Below are 21,955 nucleotides of genomic sequence, written 5' to 3'. Positions count from 1 at the left end.
AGCTAATTTGTCACTCTCCGAGATGAGAGACACATTAGGAAATAGAATTAGACTAATGAAACTGACAAATGACAGCTATTAGAGCATGCACTGTATGTGCGAGTTTCCTGTATCCAGTTTGTCCCTTTTTGGCTGCCAAAATAAATTCTTGTTCCTTTTCTTCTTCTTCTGTGATTATATCCCTCTACAGCTTTTCAAAATAAATATCAAACTGAAAGATGTTTACCATCTGCAATTCAGAGGAAACTGTCAAGCGAAGAAGAAAGAAATCAATAATGGGCCTCGTTTTTTCATTTTTCAGCAGACATTAACATGTTTTTCTACAGTTTGTTTCTATTGATACTTTTTGGTGCAGTGAATGCAGGTGCTGCAGATTGTCACCTTGGTTTGTCTTTTTGTCAAGTGTTTGTTTTCACATTACATACATCTGTGTATTTGCAAAAAAATCTTTGAGAGGCTTGGTGAGTTTGATGTGTTACAATAGATTTTGTTGTAAGAGTTTGGGATAAATTAAGTCAACAAAACATGGAGCTTCACCAAGGTGACTGAGTCCTAGATTGAACTAAAATAGAACAATATTTGCTCTAAATCCTACGATCGGTTACCTGTTATTAAAAATAAATAATAAATATATATTATTATTATTATTATTATTATAAAACTGTGTTTATTCTTCATCTTCCAGTCTTCAATATGATGCGGAAAATAAACAAATATTCCCCGTAAATAATGAAAGTTCATTTTATACAGGATCTCCAGAGTATTTGAGCTTGTTCAGATTACATGACTCTTGATCTGTATTTCATTGATTGTGAGTCAATTCTTTGATTTGTTGTTTGCTTGCAGATGGTCAGAAGCAGGAGGTGAGCTTGGGAGGTGGAGCTTCCCGACAGTGCTTCTATGACCTCACGCCCAGCAGCCAATACCAGATCAGCATTAACACGCAAATACAAGAAATGGAGGGACCTTCTGTCTCCGTCACTGACATGACATGTATGTTGCAAAGGTTTTATATATAAATGCATGATTATGTTTGCATGTATGATTTTATACTCAGCACATAAACAATTAAGTGAAACTGAAGGAGTTTTTTTTTTTTTAAATGCATCCTTTTATTTCCATTTTTCATCAGCATGATTGAGGCAGGTGGGCCTTTTATAACTGCTTTTTACATCCATTTCTCATCTACTGTCACTCACTTGCTCCTTTCTCGCCGTATCTTATTTTCCCCAGCTGATCCGTCCAACCTCCTTTAATGTCTCTTTCTCCATCTGTCCCCCCTGTAGCCACCTTCTGTGACACATCTGTCTCACCTCTGCAACTTTCTCTCCTTCCCAAACCTTTCCTCACTCTCTTTGGGAAGATAGATTCTTCTGTTGCAGTTCATTGGTCAGCTGATGAGCTGAGCTGAACTGCACAGCTCTAGGGACCCAGAGAACTCACCTCTCGACCAGGGTTACAGACAGATGAATAGATAGACACAATCTCAGACACACACACACACACACACACTTTCCCCGAGTAATGTAGCGGGCAGCTGGTGATTAAATCCAATGCTAAGCTCAATAGTTTGTTTTTAGCAATAGTTGTAGGTTCATCTAAAGAAATGTTACAATTTTCACATTTAAATTTCACTTCAGGAAAGTATATTGATGAAAATGCAAATAAGTATCTGAAAGTAAATGCACTCATTATGCAAAACAATCCCTTTCGGAGGATTACATTGTTTTATGAGGCATTTTGCACTAATTACTGAACCATAATTTTTATGTTGTAGCTGGTGGGAATAAAACTAATTTTAACAGTATATTAAACAGAGTACATTTTATTTCACAAGATGATCACACCTTTGATATGTGAAATATGCAAAGTAACTAAAGTTGTCAGCAAGTAGGATTAAAAAGTGCAGTATTTTCCTCTAAAATGTTGTGATACAGAAGTAAAAAGCATCAATCAGAAAGAAAAGACTAACCAAGGTAAAAATTACTCAGAATTGTAAATGTACTTTGTGACTTTCATGCACTGTCCAAAGTTATGTTGGTATCATGTATCTCTTTAAAAGCCTTTTAATGATCATTTTTAGGAGGACACATAACATGAATCACCCCTGATCTCCATGTTTAGTTTTTAGTTGGACATTAAATCAAACAGTAAAGTTTGTGATCCAATCAAACTCATTTTTACCTAACTATCTTTTTTGCCACCACAGCATGACAGTGTGGGAGGTGAAGAGACATTTGTTGAGATGTTTTTTTTCTACTTTTATAAAGTACATATCCTCTTTTTGTGTAGTCGGTGATGTTTCTAAGATGATTTACTTACTGTACTCTGGTTTGACCAATGCCACTGCTCTCTACAAAGTAATTGCCCTGGCACTGAGGCATACCTGAACCTGGGGCTGCTTCAGGCTCTTAAAGGCAGCCTCTGGTCAGGCCGATACCAGAAAATAGTACTTTTGTTTTCCCCAACCTATAGATGGTAGGAGAACGGGATGTATGAAACAAATGTAGAAAGATAAAGTCTGCTGTAATTTAGTGATGGAAAGAATGATAGACAGAATGAAACATAGTCACTGGATTGCTTATGTACCAATAGGTTGTAAATACAGATTGCACTAGAAATATTTGTTGTGTAAATGTCCAGAGCTTAGTTGTTGGAGGGAAAAAGAGGATTAGGAAACTTTCAGCTTAATAGAAATCGGCAGCTGCTGTCTGTCAGTGTGCCAGCTTATTTACTGTCTATTTGTGTGCACACGCACAAGTGTGTAGTGTAAATTTGTGGCCAGCAGACAGACCCTGTGATGGTGCCACTTTTCACTGCCATCATGATTGATGACCTTGTCTTGTTTTCCTGTGTCTCTGTGTGTTTCTAGTGCCGGCACCCACACAGGCTCCGACTGAACGACCCACCACAGAGCCCCCTCCTACCATCCCTCCTGCTAAAGAAGGTTAGCAACAGGCTTATCATACATGAACACACACTCTCATGTTAGTAGTTTCTAGAGTTGTGGGGTCATCTTTTCTGTACTCAGATGTTATATTAACTGTAATCACTGGACACCATAGTCATCAGTTTTTGGACTTCATATTCATTTGAAATCCTGAAAAACCATGCAGGCTAACATGTAAACCTTTACACTTCGTATACACTAGCTGTTTAACATTATCCATTTTCATTTCCAATGTTTTTTTAGGTGATAATAATCTCCCTCTACTTTACCAGTAAGGCAGCATGTTGAAGGGGAATTTTAGTTTAAATTATTATTTGTTTTGCTTGTTCCTAACTTGCTTATTTTCACTGTATATTTTGTAAAAGGTGATATTACACCTGGTTTACTTTTTGCAGATAGTTGCTGTCAGATGATTTGAGTTATCTGATATCTGAAAATCTGATTGAGACATTGCTACACTGGAAAATGTAACCAAAGTAGACTGAGCTGTGGTTTCAGGATCATAACAATCACCGCTAAGCCTTGCTGTTCTAGTGTCGTTCTGAAACAGTAAACATTAAATCAATCTCACAGTTTACTTTTAATAGGGTATGTCAATCTGTGCTTTTTACAAAGCACTAAACTGTTTAGTGTCAAAACATCAGCAGTGACCTGAAAAGAAATCTGAGGATTTCACAGCTCTGTAACACAATCAGGGAGGGTACATTTGTTTAAAGAGCACATTTTAAGTGCTTTAAAAAGTTAAAGTGACCACACAAACAACAATAAAAAAAATAAATAACCCTAAGTGTTAATTGAATGCAATTATAAAGAACTAGATCTTAATCTTAGACTTAAAAGTATTGAACATAGTCTCAAATCTTAGCTCTTCTGGCAATTTATTCCACATTTGGGCAGCATAGAAAGCAATTTCACTGTGTTTAGATTTAACATCAGTAGTGAGCTTGAACCAGCTAACCTGTGAGGGCGGAGTGGTTCATACTGTGTCAGGAGATCTGATAAATATCTTTGAGCTTAACCATTCAGTGAGTAATAGACGGGTGGTAGAATTTTGAAGCTGATCCTATGAGAAGCTGGTGGCCGATGTAGTGATCTGAGGGCTGGAGTTATGTGCTGAGATTTTTTTGGTCCTCATTCCAACTGCTGCACTTTGGATCAGCTGAAGCTGTCGGATAGCTTTTTTTTAGACGTACTTGTAAGAAGTCCATTACAGTCGTCCAGCTTGCTAGGAATAAAAGGATGTATCAGTTTCGCTAGGTCTGGCTTTGACATCAAGTCTCTGATCCCTGAGATATTTTTAAAGTGGTAGAAGGCGAATTGTGTTATCGATTAATGAATGAATATGATTATTGAATTTGAGGTCTGAATCAGGACACCACAGAGGTTTCTAGCTTGGCTTTGACCCTTTACAAACCAACTGTTCAGGTGGACAAATATTTTCCAAATCGCCTTCTAAAAAGATCAGGGTTAAAGTTTACAGTCCAACCCTCCACCTCGATCTTCCTCCTCCTCTGTTCCTGTCTGATGAGCTCAGGTAAAAGGTCGCCCTGCAACACGAGGTCCACAAACGTGAACCGACACACCTGCTGAGCCCATCTGTTAGCATTTCTGTCTAAGTTTCCTGACCTTTGTCAGACCATTGCTCCATCGGTAATGACAGCCAACCTTTACTCAGGACAGACCAGCAAACATCTAGGAAACAGAGAGCAAGGTGTGTGTTTTTCAGAAAGTAGTAAAAAGACAGACAACTTAAGCAACAAGTGAAACAAAGTGATGGTTAAAATGAGAGAAACAGGCAGAGATAGGGGAGCAGAGGAGAGCAGAGGGGAGTTGACAGGAGGAGAGACAAATGGGGAGAAAGACTCAGTGGTGGTGACAGACAGAAGTAAGAAAAAGACATACAGTGCACAGGGATGGACAGGAAATTATAGAAAGTGGTGAGAGTCCTCCAGACAGATGGTAACACATACAGGAAGCATGAAAAAGTTTCACAATTACAATCATTTGTCAGGTTTTTCCCAGGAACTTATGGAGGCTGACATGATCATAAACAAGGTTTGGAATTCAGCAAAGACTTGGGAGTTTGAAAACTTGTTAAAACCACAAAACAACTTAACGGCAGCAATGATAAGGCTACAGGGAGTCATTGAGAAACCTGAGAAGAATAAAAGCAGAGGGAAAAGCCGCTGCAGGACCAGGAATATGAATGAGCAGCTTACAAAATAGGAACACAAACACAGTGGATAGAAAATGTTTGAGTTCAGAAAAATCTGAAACTGTGTGTTTAATCTTATGAACTCTACAGAGTGGGTATTGCTCCGAAGAACCAGTCGTTGCATATTTACCCTCTTCCAGCAGATGTATATTTGTGGTGCTTCAGACTTTGCATATTTACTCAAAGTCTGAATATATTAAGCAACCAGTTAACATTCAGCTTATGCTTTGTCCTCCACTGACATTCATTTGATATTAAATTACTTTTTTAAATGCAGAGACAAAGTGACATGCCGACTAAGTCTATATATCTTTCTTATCTGTCTGTCCAGTGTGTAAGGAGGCCAAGGCTGATCTGGTGTTCCTGGTCGACGGCTCCTGGTCCATTGGAGACGACAACTTCATGAAGATCACACGTTTTCTCTACAGCACCATGGGATCACTGGATCTGATTGGACCAGATGGCACACAGGTCAGACATGTGACCACACCACACCTATGTCACTTGACCACCAAATGTGCTTATGTCAAGTTTTACACCTTCTTACCTCTTTTTTACTGAATCCATTGTTACACGGTAGATTTCTGAAAAATAAAGTCATGCAGTCTTGACCACCTCACGCTGAGTAATGTTGCAGTGAGTCTTCCTGGAGCGCTTGTATTCACATTCATTGCTGCTAGTGGTTCTTGTGTCTAGTCTAAATGTCTGAATCTAGTAAGAAATTACTGTATTGCCAGTTCATACAGTACCATAATTTTCACCAGCAGATATACAAATGTGCCTTAGGCTTTTAATTTCTGTTCTCTCTCTTTGTAATTTATTCTCTCTTTTTTTTTTTTTTTAGCATTTTTCTCATGGAAAATGCACGCTCATGGGAAACATAATGTGAAGCAGATGCTGGGGATCTAGCCAAAAGTAGCCACAGTGAAAACCATAATAATGATGAAATAAAGAAATTACATATCTTAGAGTAATTTGTGGGTAAGAAACTCACAGGAGAGAGTATCTTATGTTTGCATGGGGGTGTTAATCCTTGAAAAATGAGACTACAAAGCCATGCAGAATCTGCAGGGTTATGCACGCTCTCCACTCATGGTGTTTTTCAAGCACAGTGTCAAACGTACAGTCATACATATATCCAACAACCCATTATCCCCGCTCCAGTCAACTACCTCATCGTCTGCCCCCCATGTTTTGCGAACTGCAACCTATGTCACCACTGGCTACCTACCAAAAGAGAAAGAAAAACATATTTTTCATTTCTTAAAGAAATTGCTCCATTCAGTAAATGATAAAATAATGAAGGCAGGGTGCTGATAACAAAGGATGGAGTGATTTAATGTCATCTGTTCCTTGTTTTCTGGTACCTACTAGAGATTACTTTTTCCTTTTCTGTCTTTCATTGTCATTCTTATATTTCAGACACACTTTTCTTCATGTTATAATGAACTTTGGATCATTTCAGTCCTGGTTCTTTTGACCCATGTGCTTTTGGCTCATTTATTGTTTGGGGGAGGTGCTGCTGTTAGCATTAATTGGTATTGGAAGGATGCTTTGGACCAGATTTTCACCCAATTTCCTTTGTCCGTCTCCTGAGAAATCAGCATGGCCACAGCTTTGTATCTATAGAAAAGTTTAGGAAAGTAAGATGTAACTTTTTAAACCCCTCAGTGAGTCAATCTTTTCTTTCTGGGAGGATTTTTTTTGTTGCTGAGCAGGATCTGATTTAGTCCGCTCATTTGCTGCTGCTGTTTTTTGTGCCAGAAAACATTACTTTTCTGGCAGGAGCGCTGATTTTGGTATGTTAAGTCCAGATGCATTAGAAGCTGGAATAAACATCAAGTGGTTCAAGCGCTGACTAACACACTATCAGCTTAATTTCCACCAAGAGCAATACTTTGAATCACATTACCGCAGTGAATATTACCATCTCTACTGTGTCAAACTGTTTCTCATTTATCATCAATAGGGTCATCAATAGTAATATCAGGCTCTAACTTGGGGCAGGTGTTCCCTGTTGTCACTGCAAACTAATTTATTTGTGCTTCTTTCCTGCATGGCCCCCACTGTGTCAGGAGACCTCAGCTGGTTCATTTGTCACACTGTAGCAGTGCTTGCTAAACCCTTTTGTTTCATTTGTGTAGTGTCTGCTGTTAAGCAGTTTGCTACCCTCACTGTGCCCCATAACCCTCTGGCAGAAGGCTACCAACAGCAAAGCACTGGCTGTAATGTGAGAAAGTTGGCTGCACAGTAAAGAGAGAGTTGGCTGGTAAATGTATGCTGACCTGAGCCAACAACAGCACCATTAGCAGTCTGGAGGTAATGATAGTTGTTCGGCCCTCTCAGAGTAAGGCAATTAGATTGATTATAGCTCTGATTTGGGAGTTTGGACATGTAGCTTTCTGATAATTTTCTTCCAGACTTGCATGAAATAAGGGTGTATTATTACCTTTTGACATCATGAACTTCTACTTTATATGATCAGTATGAAGAATATTAAGACCACCCGCAATGACCAGGTGGAATAATGTGAAAAATGTAACTCATTATTGTCTGTCATGTACAGTTGAACCCAACAGTATTCACTTTTTAGGGCCATTTAAGCACACCCAATTTGTATGATTACAGTATTTCCTTCAGTGACCACAAACAGCATCTGTTTCATACTATTATTACTATTAAGGATAAATATAGAAATTAGGCGATAATGAGGGCGATATTATGTTGTTGAACTCAAAAGCATGGTCGTTTGGCTTTTTTACACTTAAATAATGCCACATACACTGTTTGGAGTAATTTAGCTTCTTGCTTTTTGTTGTGGAGGAGGCTGGAACAAATCCGTGCACACAAATGTAGAAACCCGTTGCTGTGGTATTGTGACTGACGTTTGAAGAGATGATGACAGAAATATGATTTGTGGGTAAACTATCCTTTTGCAGCGAGTTTAAAACCAAACTGGTACAGACAAATGAGAGTTTAACTTTGTGTCATTGTATCTGACATGTGCTTTGAACTTGTTTCACCGTCTCTTTCCAGGTGGCCGTCGCTCAGTTCAGTGATGACGCCCGGACAGAATTCCAGCTGAGTTCCCATGGCAACAAGGAAGCGCTGCTGGAAGCTATTCAGAGGATCCGCTACAAGGGAGGGAACACCAAGACAGGTTAGAGCACAGTATGAGCAGGATTATTGAAGTCATAGCTCTCGCAGGTCGAGAGATAAAGTCAGAAGTCATTATTATACCTGGCTCATGATTTACCTCGGGTTGCTCACAAAACAATCTCCCCACACAATGCCTTTTTTTTTTTTTTTTTGCAGCTGTTTCACAGCTTTCGGTCATATCAGCAGGAAGAGTGATCATGTATCACTGGAGATATAAAAGTTAAAACTATAATATTTTGGAGCATTTACAGGACTAGTCAACTTGTCGCCTTAAAAGTTGACATTTGAACCAGCAGTTTACAAAATAAATCTCAGGCTGGACTGGGGCTTCCAATCTTCTGTAATTCATGGAGAACCAGACAAACTCCACCTCCATTGAGGAGGATAGTGTGATACACTCAAAACCTCCAGAACAGCTACCAATGGACCATGTTGTGAGAAATCTGCTGTTTCTCAGGTCTGAATGAACTTTTAATCTTTAACCAGTCTTGATGAGCAAACTTTAAAAAAAAAGTATGTTCTGAATTTTGAAATATCTCTATGAAAATGCCACTTCTCATCTGGTTTGTGATGCTTGTTATGACTGTCCTCCTCCAGAAAAATGACCCTATAGATATTTTTTTTTTGCAAGCAGCTTATTACTACACAGACCTACGTTTTAAAGTTCAGTGACCTTATAGTGGTCATCTAAATAATGACAATACGGTGTCCCAGAAAACTGACACAGTTCAGATGAAGTCTGTATGATAAAACTGCAGACTTGGATGCAAGAGATTGACGTTCGCTTCCGTCTGCAACCACAAGTCTGGACAGTTTTTTTAAAACTGTGTTTACTGTTGCCATGAAAACAAAGGTTGAATAACTTTAAATAAGTAACAACTTTAACACACAACATGGTTCAAGTTATTATTTTAAATCAAACCATTATTTTTCTTTAATCGTAAGTAAGTTTTTTTTTTTTTTTTTTTTTTGCCTAAACCAAACCAGGGGTGTTACTTTACAGGAAAGCCCTCCTGTGTCGTATTTGAGGGTAGGGTCTACATGGTCATGGCGGTTTGATGACTTGTAGCCTGTTGCAGATATACTGCAGACAGGTTTAAGAGTTTAAGTCAGGGTCAAGATGCATGACGAGCACTTTAGGTTGTAAATCACTTGCAGAAGTCATGTGGAAGCAGCTGTGCTCGTACAGACAAGGTGAATGTCGTTAACTCAGTGCGTTATGTGACTTTACAGGTGATGCTGGCTGTTCAGAGTACTTTCACTCCCCTAAAGTCTGGGTCATGGCTCAGTGTCTGCTCAGAGTAATTGTGTCCTTGAGCTGTACCTCTCTGTTCCAGAGTTGATCACACTATCATCTCTACACTTGTCCCATCCTCCCTCTTCTTCCTCCTCTTCCTCCTCTTTTCTCTTCCCTACTCTGTTACCTGCTGCTACCGTCCTCTCCTCCCCTCACTTTGTTGCTTCTTTTTTCTTTCTTTTCCTTACTGTTTTCACTTTTCTTTTTTCAATTCCTTCCTCTTCCTCTTTTAGTATCCCCTCATCCTCTTCAAACCTTCTTCTTGCTAAACTGTATGTCCTTTCTTCTGTCCATTTTCTCCATTCACCTTATAAACCTACATCTACCGCACTGTCTAATAGCTAAACAGGTGGAAACAGGTGGTGTTTTAGCTGATGTGTGCATGTGGTCTACAGCAAAGCAGAAAATAAACCATCAAATTTCATCTTCCCCACGCAAAGAGAGGTAGGAGGCGGCCAGCACTCACAAGGTTAGGCTAATGCTCACATACTCACAATTTCCTCATCTCTCTCTCCTCCTATCTCGTTGTCTCTCACCCACACACACACGTACATACACACATGTGCATACACTGCCTTCAGTGTAGAAAAGACTGATGCTTGCATCACAAACCTAAAGTCTTGTTTCCTCTCCAAACCCAAACTATTCCCTTTTTCATTTCTAAAACCACAAATTCTCCACAGAGACCCTGTCAGGGCCCCTCACTGTGTCTAAATCCCCTAAAACCCTCAAATATACTCTGTAGCTTTCTGCCTCTCAAACCTTTAGCTTCTGGCAGATATAGCTGTGTGAGAACAACTGTGAGCCAACATAAAATTGTATCTTTAATACTTTTTTATGTTTACTGTAAATGGCTTGCTTACTTCATCTCTTCCGTCCTGACGAAAAAGTCAAGTAGATGCTCTTAAAAATACACGAGGAGATATTTTTTTGGTGTTCAGTCTATTTATTCATTTTCATGCATTCTGGGATTTAGTTTGAACCTGCTTAGTTTAGCAAGCACGCTGCTTCATTTCACATTTGGTAGCTTCTCACTAACCTCACAATCTCGTATAATTGACTGCAGAGCTGCTACTGCAGCAACGGGTTGAGTTTCTTGCTCGATGGCACTGCGGACCAGCTTCTTATTAACCTTCTGAGCAAACCTCGAGTCACAAGCCTTTTCTTTATATCCAATTCACAAACAGTATGTAAATGATGCGGCCTTCTTTAAGTCTGTACTGTCTGATTTTTCTCGGCTATCTGTACCCTCTGATATAAGTGTGAAGAAAGAGTATGTTGAGGATCCGGGGTGTTGAAGCTGATATTCTAGGATTTGGCTTTTCACTATACATTTATTAATTATGGAATTAGTGAGACTCTGACTGACTCAGTGAGTGATTGATTTAATGTTGTAATAGTCTTTATCCCCATATATACACAGTCTATATGAGTGTGTGTGTGTGTGTGTGTGTGTGTGTGTGTGTGTGTGTGTGTGTGTGTGTGTGTGTGTGTGTGTGTGTGTGTGTGTGTGTGTGTGTGTGTGTGTGTTTTAAGATTGATTTTCATGCGCTACACAAGTAATTGTGCTAATCCCTGATACTGCTTGACTGTACAGTACAAACAGATTGAGGAACTGTGTTTCATAATCTGCTTGTGGGCAGATGTGACGGTGCATTTGATTTTCAGGTGTGTGTGTGTATGTGTGTGCATTAAGTCACTGACTCACGGCATATAAAGTAGTACTACTTTTGATTCTTAGCTGCTCAGTATTGTCTTCACATATCAGATTAGTTAAGGGGTGATTTGTCTTCTGAGATTTTAAAAGCAGCCACCCTGTTTCAGCTAAAGAGATGCAGCTGTTTGAGACCCTCACTCAGTTTTCAAGGTTTACGAGTCTTTTGTGAGCTCAGGAATGAATTTATGAATAGGCAATGAATGTGCTTCACTGACTATAAAAGCTAATAAAAACCTATTCAAACCCACTGTATAGTATCAATAATGAATATGATGATCCATATTTCTTTTCAAGTTATTCATAGAAACTTACTGTAACTTGGATTAGAGAATGTAATAGCTCTTTCCATTTATATCTAACCCAGACGAAATATTAGAATCTCTTCCTAGTTGTACAGATTCCACCGGCAGCCACAGAAGATGAGAAAAACAGGGATGCACAATAATATCGATGGTCATCGGTATTGGCCCATAAAGGCTTCAAAATGAGATCCCGGCATCGGCCCAAAATTAATATTTCTGCCAATAAAATGAACTGTAATTATGCCTTAGTGCTTGATTCCTGACTAAAGGCTCGATGTCATGTCCCTGGTGCGAGAGTGCATGCAGAGAACACAATCACCACATCTCTTCTGTGAAACAGGTGAAATAATATGTTTGCGGTGTGGAGTTTTTTTTTAAATGTCTGATATGGATAGCAAAGTGGTCATTTATAACAATCAGGAAGAGCATCATTCAAGCCTAATGAAGTACAATGAATCTTACAGTTTTGTTTGAAAGAAAGTGTTTCATAAAAATAATTATGGCATGTTTTATCTAAGAAATTTAAGTCTAATTTAAAGTAGTTTTCTAATCCTGCCAGAAAGTGTGCATAATTTGAAAAGCATAACATTTTATGTCAGTAGAGACCCAATGTTCTCTCGGTGGAAATTAGATGTATATATCGGTATCGGCAATGGCCAAAAGAGTTGAAAAATATCGGCAAATCGGATATCAACATATAGTCCAAGTTTCCTGCTTTAATTTTTTGTATCAAGCTTTTGGGTGCTAAAACAGCAAAGATGATTTCAACTTTTTAGTTTTCTCATCTTATCTCTCTTCTTGAGGGACAGCGACAAAGCTGGTAAATTGCCAGATGCAAGAACAAATCCAAATTGACATGGATTACTTCACGCACACACAATGTGATAGATCGCTGATTGATGATGGGCATTTGAACCCAAGCTGCCCCGACATGTTTGCTTCTTTTTTTTTTTCATTTTTCCCCCTCGCCTTCACTTTAACATGCTCTCTCGTCTTCCCCGTCTGTCTTCTTTCTTCATCCCTTTCTCCGACATCCACCGAGCCCCCCCTCTGTCTCATTGCCCCTCTTTCCTTCTCTGTCCTGTGAGTCACTTCATGCCTGACTAGCTGCTGTAATTCCAGTCTCGCCCATCATGATCAGAGGACAGCGTAGAAACAGATGTAGCACTGGCAGATATCTGACATCCCAACACTTTACAGGCCCGAGCTCTCTATCATTTGTCATCACTGACAGCTCAGTATAAAAAAAAAAAAAAAACAGAGGGGGGAAGGGATTATGTGGTCTGAGAGTTTTGGTTTGGTTAGAAATTTGGAGACAGAGACATCATACACATGGATTCATTTTCACCACACACTTTTACGTGAGTAGTCAATTTATGGACCATTCACTGCTTTATCTGGTGCCTTTGCTTTTAAGTTTCCTGGTAGTCAGCACCTCCTTTAATAACTCAGACACACTCTTGAAAACACAAGAGGGACTTGAGAGGATTAATGGTGGCGATTGTCCCTTTAATTATGAAAAGGTCAGGTGGAGATGAGCAGCTGAGCTTTATGAACAATTAATGCAAATTATAATGAACCGTATGCAGATATTGGCACTAAACAGATATAACCTACCGCTGTGTGATGATCAGAGGGCTGCGCTTATTGGTGTATATTTTTCTAATTTGTGTATTTTGGTGTTACATCTTGAAAACTATCTTGCTCTTTGTTTAATAATGACCATCCTTCATCTGGGCAGAGTTCATGTTTCAGCAGTCAAGTTCACTTAATTTAATAGCAACAGAAAGTCAGATATATCAGCAGAAACCAAGTAAGAATAGAAATAACAAAATATGTATATAATAATGTATAATTGAACATAGTTCCTTTCTGCATATTTGACTTCCCTGTGTCAATGACCTGCCTGTTTTGAATTTTATTTTATAAAACGTGAGGCTCAACGATGCACATAAAGCCTCATTAAATTCACCAACATGTATCTGCAGCAACCACCTCAGTTGCTTTGCTATAGCTAAGTCTTGAAACCTTTTAAAACTGTCCACATGGATTTTATTGAATGATTAAGTCCATTAGCAGATGATCAACCTACACACTGTCAAAAGTTCATGCAACTTTAACTTTTTTTGACAGACTGCTGCAGACTGGACTCTGACATCTCTGCGTTTATAGGTATCAATGAAATACACTGGCCCTTCTTCGTTTCCTGGCATTTTTAAAATGGGCACTCGGCCTCAATCTGATTTCAGAAGCTTTTAGGTCACTCATTGATATGTAATAATTATGGACTCAATAATGTATTTTATTAATGTCTGTGGAAGAATAAAGAATAGATGTTTTTTAATTGGCAAGTACATTAACATTGTAGCAAAGGTCACAAGCATTCACCTTCATGACGGAGGCAGGAAGAGTATTTTTGAATATTAGTGCTTCCAGTAGAAGTAGAAAATATATGTTTCATTCCTGGTGGCCGTGTTCCCAAGCAATCCGCATTGTTTAATTTTTCATGTGTGTTTCTTCCTTCAAGGCAGTTGTTATAGTTTAATTAGAGACACTTATGTTAAAGACTTTGGTTACACAGTGAGTTTTGGTGGAAAAGACCCTGACTCTGAAAAATCCAAGCAGTGACGATGATTTACCCGAGAGACTTCATAATACATATTTACAGACATTAAAGCTTGTGTCAACAACACGCACATAAGGAAGAGGCTGGACTCAGTGATGGGTCAGGTTTTAATGTCCATGTTTATTTTTCTGATTTTGGTTTATTTTGTCTTCTATTAGGTCGAGCCATCAAACATGTGAAAGAATCTATTTTCACCCTTGAGGCAGGAGCCAGGAGGGGCGTTCCTAAAGTCCTGGTGGTTCTGACCGACGGACGTTCGCAAGATGATGTCAACAAAGTGTCAAAGGAGATGCAGATGGAGGGTGTGTATTATAGGTACCAAACCCAACACAAATCCAGTAATAAAGTCAGACAACATTGGATGGAAAGTATGTGATTCCTTCACTATGATAAGGTGAGTTATGTGTGTTTGTACAATCCAAGCATGATGGAGAAGAGAATGCCACTCCACCTCTCCTTTTTCCATGATGCTTCATGTGCTGTATGTCTCATTAGATATAAGACTGTTCAACCACTGCATTCACACCAAGTCAGACAAGGAAGCCTCCCATTCATTTGAATGGTCGTGATGTGTTTAAGCTGCAGACCAGAAGATGCCCGACCATTTTTACCCTGTACCAGGCATTCCTCTGTTTACCAAGCAAATGTGAAGATGACAGAGAGATTGATCGCCGCCATGATGACCTTTCTTCTTATTTATTTACATTCTCAGGTTATATCATCTTTGCAATCGGCTTCGCGGATGCAGACTATGGCGAGCTGGTGAATATTGCCAGCAAACCCAGTGATAGACACGTCTTTTTTGTGGATGATTTGGATGCTGTGAAGAAAATAGAAGAGCAGCTCATTACCTTTGTCTGCGAGGCTGCCACTGCCAGTGAGTAACAACACCTCATGTATAAAACAGAGAGAGAGTAAGAGACCATGAGGAAAATGAGTTTGAGTCAGACAGGGATACAGACTGACCGAAAGAAGCAGAAAGAAGACTCTTGTCAGTGGAGGAGACATATCTGGAGAGAGAAAAGGATTTATTTGAATGTTGAGAATTTGAAATATTAAAGATGCATTAACCATTTCATCTGTCTTTCAGCTTGTCCGTCTGTTTTGATGAGTGGTAACACGATGGCGGGTAAGATTTTCAAATGACAGCAACAATATACAGAGATCTCAGAGGTCCATCTATTGTACCAAACCCCTGGATAGGAAGTAAATAATAATGACAGCAGTAATGTAATGATAGTCCAAATAGTGGTGCTGATGGTGATTGTGATAGCAGTGATTACACGAAGAGGGATGCAGTTCATGGTGATGATAATGACTCTGCTGCAGGTTTCCATATGATGGAGAAGTTTGGCCTGGTGGAGAAGGAGTACAGCACCATACCTGGAGTTTCTCTGGAGCCGGGTTCATTCAACAGCTTCCCCTGTTACCGGTTACACCGTGACGCCCTGGTGTCACAGCCCACCAAGTGAGTTAGGATATGTCCGCACTAATGGGGAGGAATCTAAAAACACAGAGTTCACTATGTGCTAGAATGACTTCTGTTTACGAGGATTGTTTTCTAGGAATTATTTTTCACTTAATAGGCAATAAAGTTCTGCATTACCTGGAAATGAATTGGATTGGCCCAGATCACTGTGCTTGATTGAACTTCCTTTCTCTCAGCTCCTACTCTTCTTTATCTTTTTTTTTTATTCATGCTGTGCTATGTTACAGCTGAACACACAATTGAAAGCTGTTGTCATAGATCTATTTGTATTTTTCTCTTGTAAGAAAACTCAGAAATGCAACCTGCAATCAAGGCAAACAGAAATGTGAAGCAGACAACAAACCGTTGATTAAATTACTTTTATGTTTACGAGCTTGCCTGACTGTATACATACAGATCAGCTTTTACTTTGTGATCTGTGAAAGTGGCGGTAACAGTTTATTCAGGGATAGTTTTAATTGTTCAAGTGTTTTTGAGGTCAAGATCTCATTTGTGAGAGACATCTGAGATCAAATTATAAATATTGACAATTATGAATAAAGATGATTAATTCAAAGGAGTCACTGTGACACACAGACACATCAGTTGATAAATCACAAATATAATGAATCTTTAGCAGGCCTATATATATGTATATATATACTGTATATATATATATATACACACACTATATACTGTATAAACACAGTAATGACTCCTTTGAATTAATCATCTTTATTCATAATTGTCAGTATTTATAATTTGATATATATATCATATGCATCGATCTTCCTTTATTCCTTAATAGAATGAGTATTTAGTGTTACTGGAGTAGGTTAGAAGCATGAATGCTTATCTGTGCTAATGTTCAAATATAAAATACACCAATCAGCCACAACATTAAAACCACTGATAGCTGAAGTGTTAAGTATGATACAACAGCCTGTAATAAATACTCCCTTAATCATTACAATGTTCAATTGCTGTTCAGTCTGATTGAGTGAGATGCTGATTTATTTGAATGGTCATTTTGGAGGCTGTAATTTGTGGAGCTGCTGAACTGAACTGGGTTAAACTAAGAGGTCTTCCTAATATTTTGTCTACCCAAGTCATTTAAATAGGAGGGACATTACTGCTTGCTACTTTATCACTGGTCAAGTTGAGTGTTCACAGCAGACCTGAACGAGCCTGAGGCCGGAAATGCTCTGAACATGCAGTCCACATGTGAACAAAACCTGAAGAGGAACACTCAGTGGCTTCAGTTGTGCTCCTGTAACGTCTTTCTTTTTCTCTCTCTCTCTCTCTCTCTCTCTCTCTCTCTCTCTCTCTCTCTCTCTCTCTCTCTCTCTCTCTCTCTCTCTCTCTCTCTCTCTCTCTCTCTCTCTCTCTCTCTCTCTCTCTCTCTCTCTCTCTCTCTCTCTCTCTCTCTCTCTCTCTCTCTCTCTCTCTCTCTCTCTCTCTCTCTCTCTCTCTCTCTCTCTCTCTCTCTCTCTCTCTCTCTCTCTCTCTCTCTCTCTCTCTCTCTCTCTCTCTCTCTCTCTCTCTCTCTCTCTCTCTCTCTCTCTCTCTCTCTCTCTCTCTCTCTCTCTCTCTCTCTCTCTCTCTCTCTCTCTCTCTCTCTCTCTCTCTCTCTCTCTCTCTCTCTCTCTCTCTCTCTCTCTCTCTCTCTCTCTCTCTCTCTCTCTCTCTCTCTCTCTCTCTCTCTCTCTCTCTCTCTCTCTCTCTCTCTCTCTCTCTCTCTCTCTCTCTCTCTCTCTCTCTCTCTCTCTCTCTCTCTCTCTCTCTCTCTCTCTCTCTCTCTCTCTCTCTCTCTCTCTCTCTCTCTCCCCCCCCCCCCCCCCCCCCCCCCCCCCCCCCCCCCCCCCCCTCTTTTTGTGATGCTGTCATTTTAGGACCTTTTTTCCAGTTTATGCTGTCAGCCAGTTTTAACTTTAGCTTCCTGTTCTGTGAATATTTAGTTTGTGAAAAGTGACATTGATGAGCATTTTGAAGAGTTGAAGCTAAAAAGATTTGAGCCAGAAGTGCTAGGAGGCAGCTACACAAAAAAGTCTAGGCTCTGTGATCAAAAAGAGGCTGGCACTCAAAGTCAGACTGAGGCACTTGAAAAGGGTTCACAACAGCTGAAAAGAGACAATGGCACTTTTAAAAGACACTTTGTAGATACCTGCCTTTAGGGCGCAGCTAAGCTCACTATCTGTGTGTGTGTTAACCCGTTCTTTGTGTTTATCAGGTACCTTCATCCTGAAGGTTTGCCCTCCGACTACACCATTTCCATGATGCTCCGCCTACTTCCGGAGACCCCGGAGGAGCCCTTTGCATTGTGGGAAATCCTCAACAAGGACAATGAGCCACTGGTGGGACTAATCCTCGACAGTGAGTTAGAATCATTTACATTTTTGCTTCTTTATATTTTTTTCCCTCACCTGCATCATAACACCCAACAGTTTGAGAAGTGCAGACTCAAACAGCAGACGTGTGCTGCAGTTCTTGTTTTCTCCCAAATAATCCAAGTGAATAATGAGTAATGCAGCCAATTATAAAAGACTGCAGAGATATCACTAATTACAGCTCGGGTGGTTCATCAACTACATTTTTGATCCTCTACACTACATGTTTATTTCAGTAAACATTTTCAGCTTCCATTTCACCCTCAATTATTACTAAGACTCTGATAAAAACCTCTTTTGTTTGATTGGCACTGGCTATTACTATAAGACAGGGCCATGACCTCATGATCCTCCAAAACTTGTTTGTATTTTAATAAACATTTTTACCTGAGGATCACAGTTTACAAAGCCAGATTTTAAAGTCAAAACAGATGAGAGATTATAATAACAGTGTCTTAAGATTCACCTTGGTACAGAGCCTGCAGTCATGTTTAGTTAAGTGTTTGTGTCAGACTGTGATAAGCGATATCACAGACACACAGGTGAACTCACCGCTGGCATCAACCTTCAGAGGTGTTTCAAACATCATTGACTCGAAGCAGACCCAGAGCAGATTCCTGACCTGCTGCAGAGACTCTATTACCCTCTGGCCTTGATGATCCTGGGATCCCCAGGAGTAGCTGGACAACCTGGCAGGGTTAAAATTAGTTTGGCTGCTCTGCTTTCCCAGTCGCCAACGAAGCAGCAAGAAAATATTAATATAATATAATAATATAAAGGATATTAAATATTAATTTGAGTTTGAGTGTTTTTGGTTACTCCTTTGACTTTTTGGTAGTGATCGCATATCTGTAATAAAAATAGCTACTGTTGGTGCAGAATCTTTAAATATGCTGACAGTATTTTAAATGTACCACCGTTTTCTACTTGTGCTACGTAAGAAATTGTACAGCGTTCAGTAATTCATGGTTATATTTAACTATAAACTGCTTCTGTACAGAGGATTTGAGGAATCAACAACAACGTTTCTATCCAGTGATTGTTCACTTTTATTTTTGCTTTTCATATTTTATTTCACAAAGACACAGACACTTTTCAATGGTATGGTTCAAACTCATAGTTCTCATTGCCACTAATTGTATATATATTAGTAATGAGGAGGCTGAAAGGAACCTGGTGAATGACAGGGAGTTCATGCCTTTTCCTTGCTGCATAATGAAATGTAGTAATTAGATTTGTCAGTCACAGTTACATCACATGAAAAAAGTGTATACCTTTTTCCAATGGATTTTTAGTGGACACGTGTTTCTTGCGAATATTGTCCAGGCCAAAAAGTTATTGGAGTGTAATAGCAGGAGATGGTGGTGAAGTTTTTACTGGATGGGAACATCAATCTTTTCTATCCCCCTCACCACCAGCTCTGTCCCTCCCACAGACTCTGGAAAGACGCTGACGTTCTTCAACTACAACTACAAAGGAGACTTCCAGACTGTCACCTTTGAAGGAACAGAATTTAAAAAAATCTTCCATGGCAGCTTCCACAAGGTTAGTCTTTAAAAAAAGTGTGTGCTAAAAAAATGTAAGTAATAAAACAGAGGAATGATTGTTGTTGGTTGGGTTTGAGCTAAATATTAACACTGGTGATGATGCTAGCATGCTGATGTTGGGTTGGGTTTGTTCACAACGTCCACCAGTACATTTGACAAGTTTGACAAGATTTACAGTGACAAACCCTCATCAAAACTCTTAGGTGGTAGTTTTTCAGATGAATATTTCACATCTGCTATGTTGCAGAGCAGAATGGGACTGAGGGAGCAGAAGCTTGGTGGTAAACTCAAGATAAGATCCACTATAGTTTGATGTTTTTGAATTTGTGGAGCCTGTAGGGTGGTTTTCCAGTGGCTCCTTAGCTGGGATTTCTATCTTGATCTGTCAGCACTGTTGTGGAGGGTGAGTGTGAATGTGATGATAGCCCTCCCTCTTCTGTGTCTCCCTTCTCTCTCCGCTGCTTTTTACACAAGTTTTTATTTATTATTTTTAACCAGTGGAGCGCACAGAGTGGGAGTGAAACTGCATCTCCCTTTAAGAAGTCTCTGCAGTCTCCTGTTATGAAGTTATAGTGGACTCCAGTCAATATTTTGAAGATATATAAATGTTTTTTTGTTTTTTAAATCAATAAATGACTAAATCATAACCACAGTCCTTTTTGCCAAACTTGGAATAAATGCAACATAAATAAATTCAACGCCCCAACAAACCTAATTTAATGTGTATACAGTGAAAACCAGGTTTAGACGGCCATATAAGTTTGTACACCTGCAAACACACTGTAGAAAAATTGTTATAAAAGTCCAAATCTGGGGTTTCCATGACTTTGTTATTTATTTTGACTCTGTTCTCTGATGACCTTAGATTGAACCACCAGACAAAATATTGTTTGTGCTCCTCACTAATTTTCTTACAAAGACATTTCACATTTACCTCAATCACTGCAGGGATTACATCCCAATATTTTCATGTAAATGATGTTGTATCGAATTAGTCCATCTGAATGAAAATGGCAAATTTTGTTGATATTCCTCCAACAGAAGACAATTTTTGGCTCACTTGAGAGGAGAAATTGTTTTGAGAAAAAAATAAATTATGGAATAAATAGTGATGCAAATGCTTCCACTGAATAAATAATGACATTGATTTGGCCTCAACAGGCAGAGTAAATGACTAATGCACATTGCAAAACACTTTGGCACGAAATATCAACATTAGCCGACAAAATAAGAATAACAACCAGCCGAATAACAATCAGATGTGTTCTTTGAATAAGCTTCACTGTTGAAGAGCTGTACTTCAGCAGGCCTGATGGAAATTTGCATGTATTTTTATGTTAGATTTTAAAAGACTGGTTAACAATTGCTTGAAAGAGGGAAGGAAAGGCAACTTGACAATTATTGTGGTCCAAGCAAAGTCTTTGCAGACAGTTTTTCTCTGTAGCTGTTGTTGTTTCTTCACTCAGACTCTGTAGATTTCTGCTAAAAACAAACCAGCAGCAGCCCACCAACTCTCTGTCTGTCTGTCTTTATCTCAGTTCTCAAAATGTCAGGGAGTAGCTGTCCATCATTCTCTGAGCCTTTTGTCTTTCGGTTGGAGAACATGACAATGTTCAGAGGGAACAGATGCTGAGGACTGCCTGACTAGAGGAAGCGTTAGTCTCCACTTAGACAGAATGACAAGTAAATAAGAGGACTGTCCGTGTGCGTGGGCATGCATGTGTGTCATTTATAAAGGGATTACCATATGAAGAAACCTCGTGTGAAAGCAGGAATACCCAGCAGGATCTGTCACTGCTCAGCAAAGCTCACACACACAAACACACAAAGAGACAGACAACAGAATCAGATGAAGGAGGGGTAAAGGAGAGCAGAGGAAGAAATAGATCTGACGTTTTAAAAACAAAGAGAAACATAGACAGAAAACAGAGACACGTCGACACAGGAAGGAGAAGTGAAAGTTATCTTCAGTGTAGCTCACATATTGCTTAGAGCCATATTATACTCCAGAAGTGTATGGACACTGTTTTTATGGCTCCCGAAATTAATAAATGCCTCACATTAAAAAGTTACTGGTAGTACTTAAAACTGTCCTTGTGTGCTGTAAAAATGTACACTCAGGGAATTTGCTTCAGTACTTTTGTCCCTTTCTAGCCTTCAGTAATCTACAATATTACAGAGTCTAATTCAAAATTCACCTTTAATTTTTTCATCCAGAAATTACTATTTTAAAGTCGCATTCATAAGTGTTGGTAGCTTCCTAGAAAGAAGACGAAATGAAAAATTT

General features: G+C 39.2%; 1 protein-coding gene across 1 annotated transcript in view; it reads left to right on the top strand.

Moving 5' to 3' along the window:
- Positions 1–21,955, top strand: part of col14a1a (collagen, type XIV, alpha 1a) — a 130,403-nt gene that overhangs the window by 64,825 nt on the left and 43,623 nt on the right. The window contains exons 24-33 of the mRNA XM_069693235.1: positions 847–993; positions 2,873–2,947; positions 5,497–5,636; positions 8,202–8,325; positions 14,425–14,568; positions 14,979–15,143; positions 15,357–15,395; positions 15,596–15,734; positions 17,965–18,107; positions 19,557–19,666. Of these exons, the coding sequence (XP_069549336.1) occupies positions 847–993; positions 2,873–2,947; positions 5,497–5,636; positions 8,202–8,325; positions 14,425–14,568; positions 14,979–15,143; positions 15,357–15,395; positions 15,596–15,734; positions 17,965–18,107; positions 19,557–19,666 (1,226 nt within the window). The remainder of the gene's footprint in view (positions 1–846; positions 994–2,872; positions 2,948–5,496; positions 5,637–8,201; positions 8,326–14,424; positions 14,569–14,978; positions 15,144–15,356; positions 15,396–15,595; positions 15,735–17,964; positions 18,108–19,556; positions 19,667–21,955) is intronic.

The sequence above is a fragment of the Brachyistius frenatus genome, unplaced genomic scaffold (genome assembly GCF_029030835.1).
Source record: "Brachyistius frenatus isolate BFR_SWC_R1_liver_20210118 unplaced genomic scaffold, ASM2903083v1 Contig_14, whole genome shotgun sequence".
NCBI lineage: Eukaryota > Metazoa > Chordata > Actinopteri > Embiotocidae > Brachyistius > Brachyistius frenatus.
This window is presented reverse-complemented; position numbering and strand designations above follow the sequence as displayed.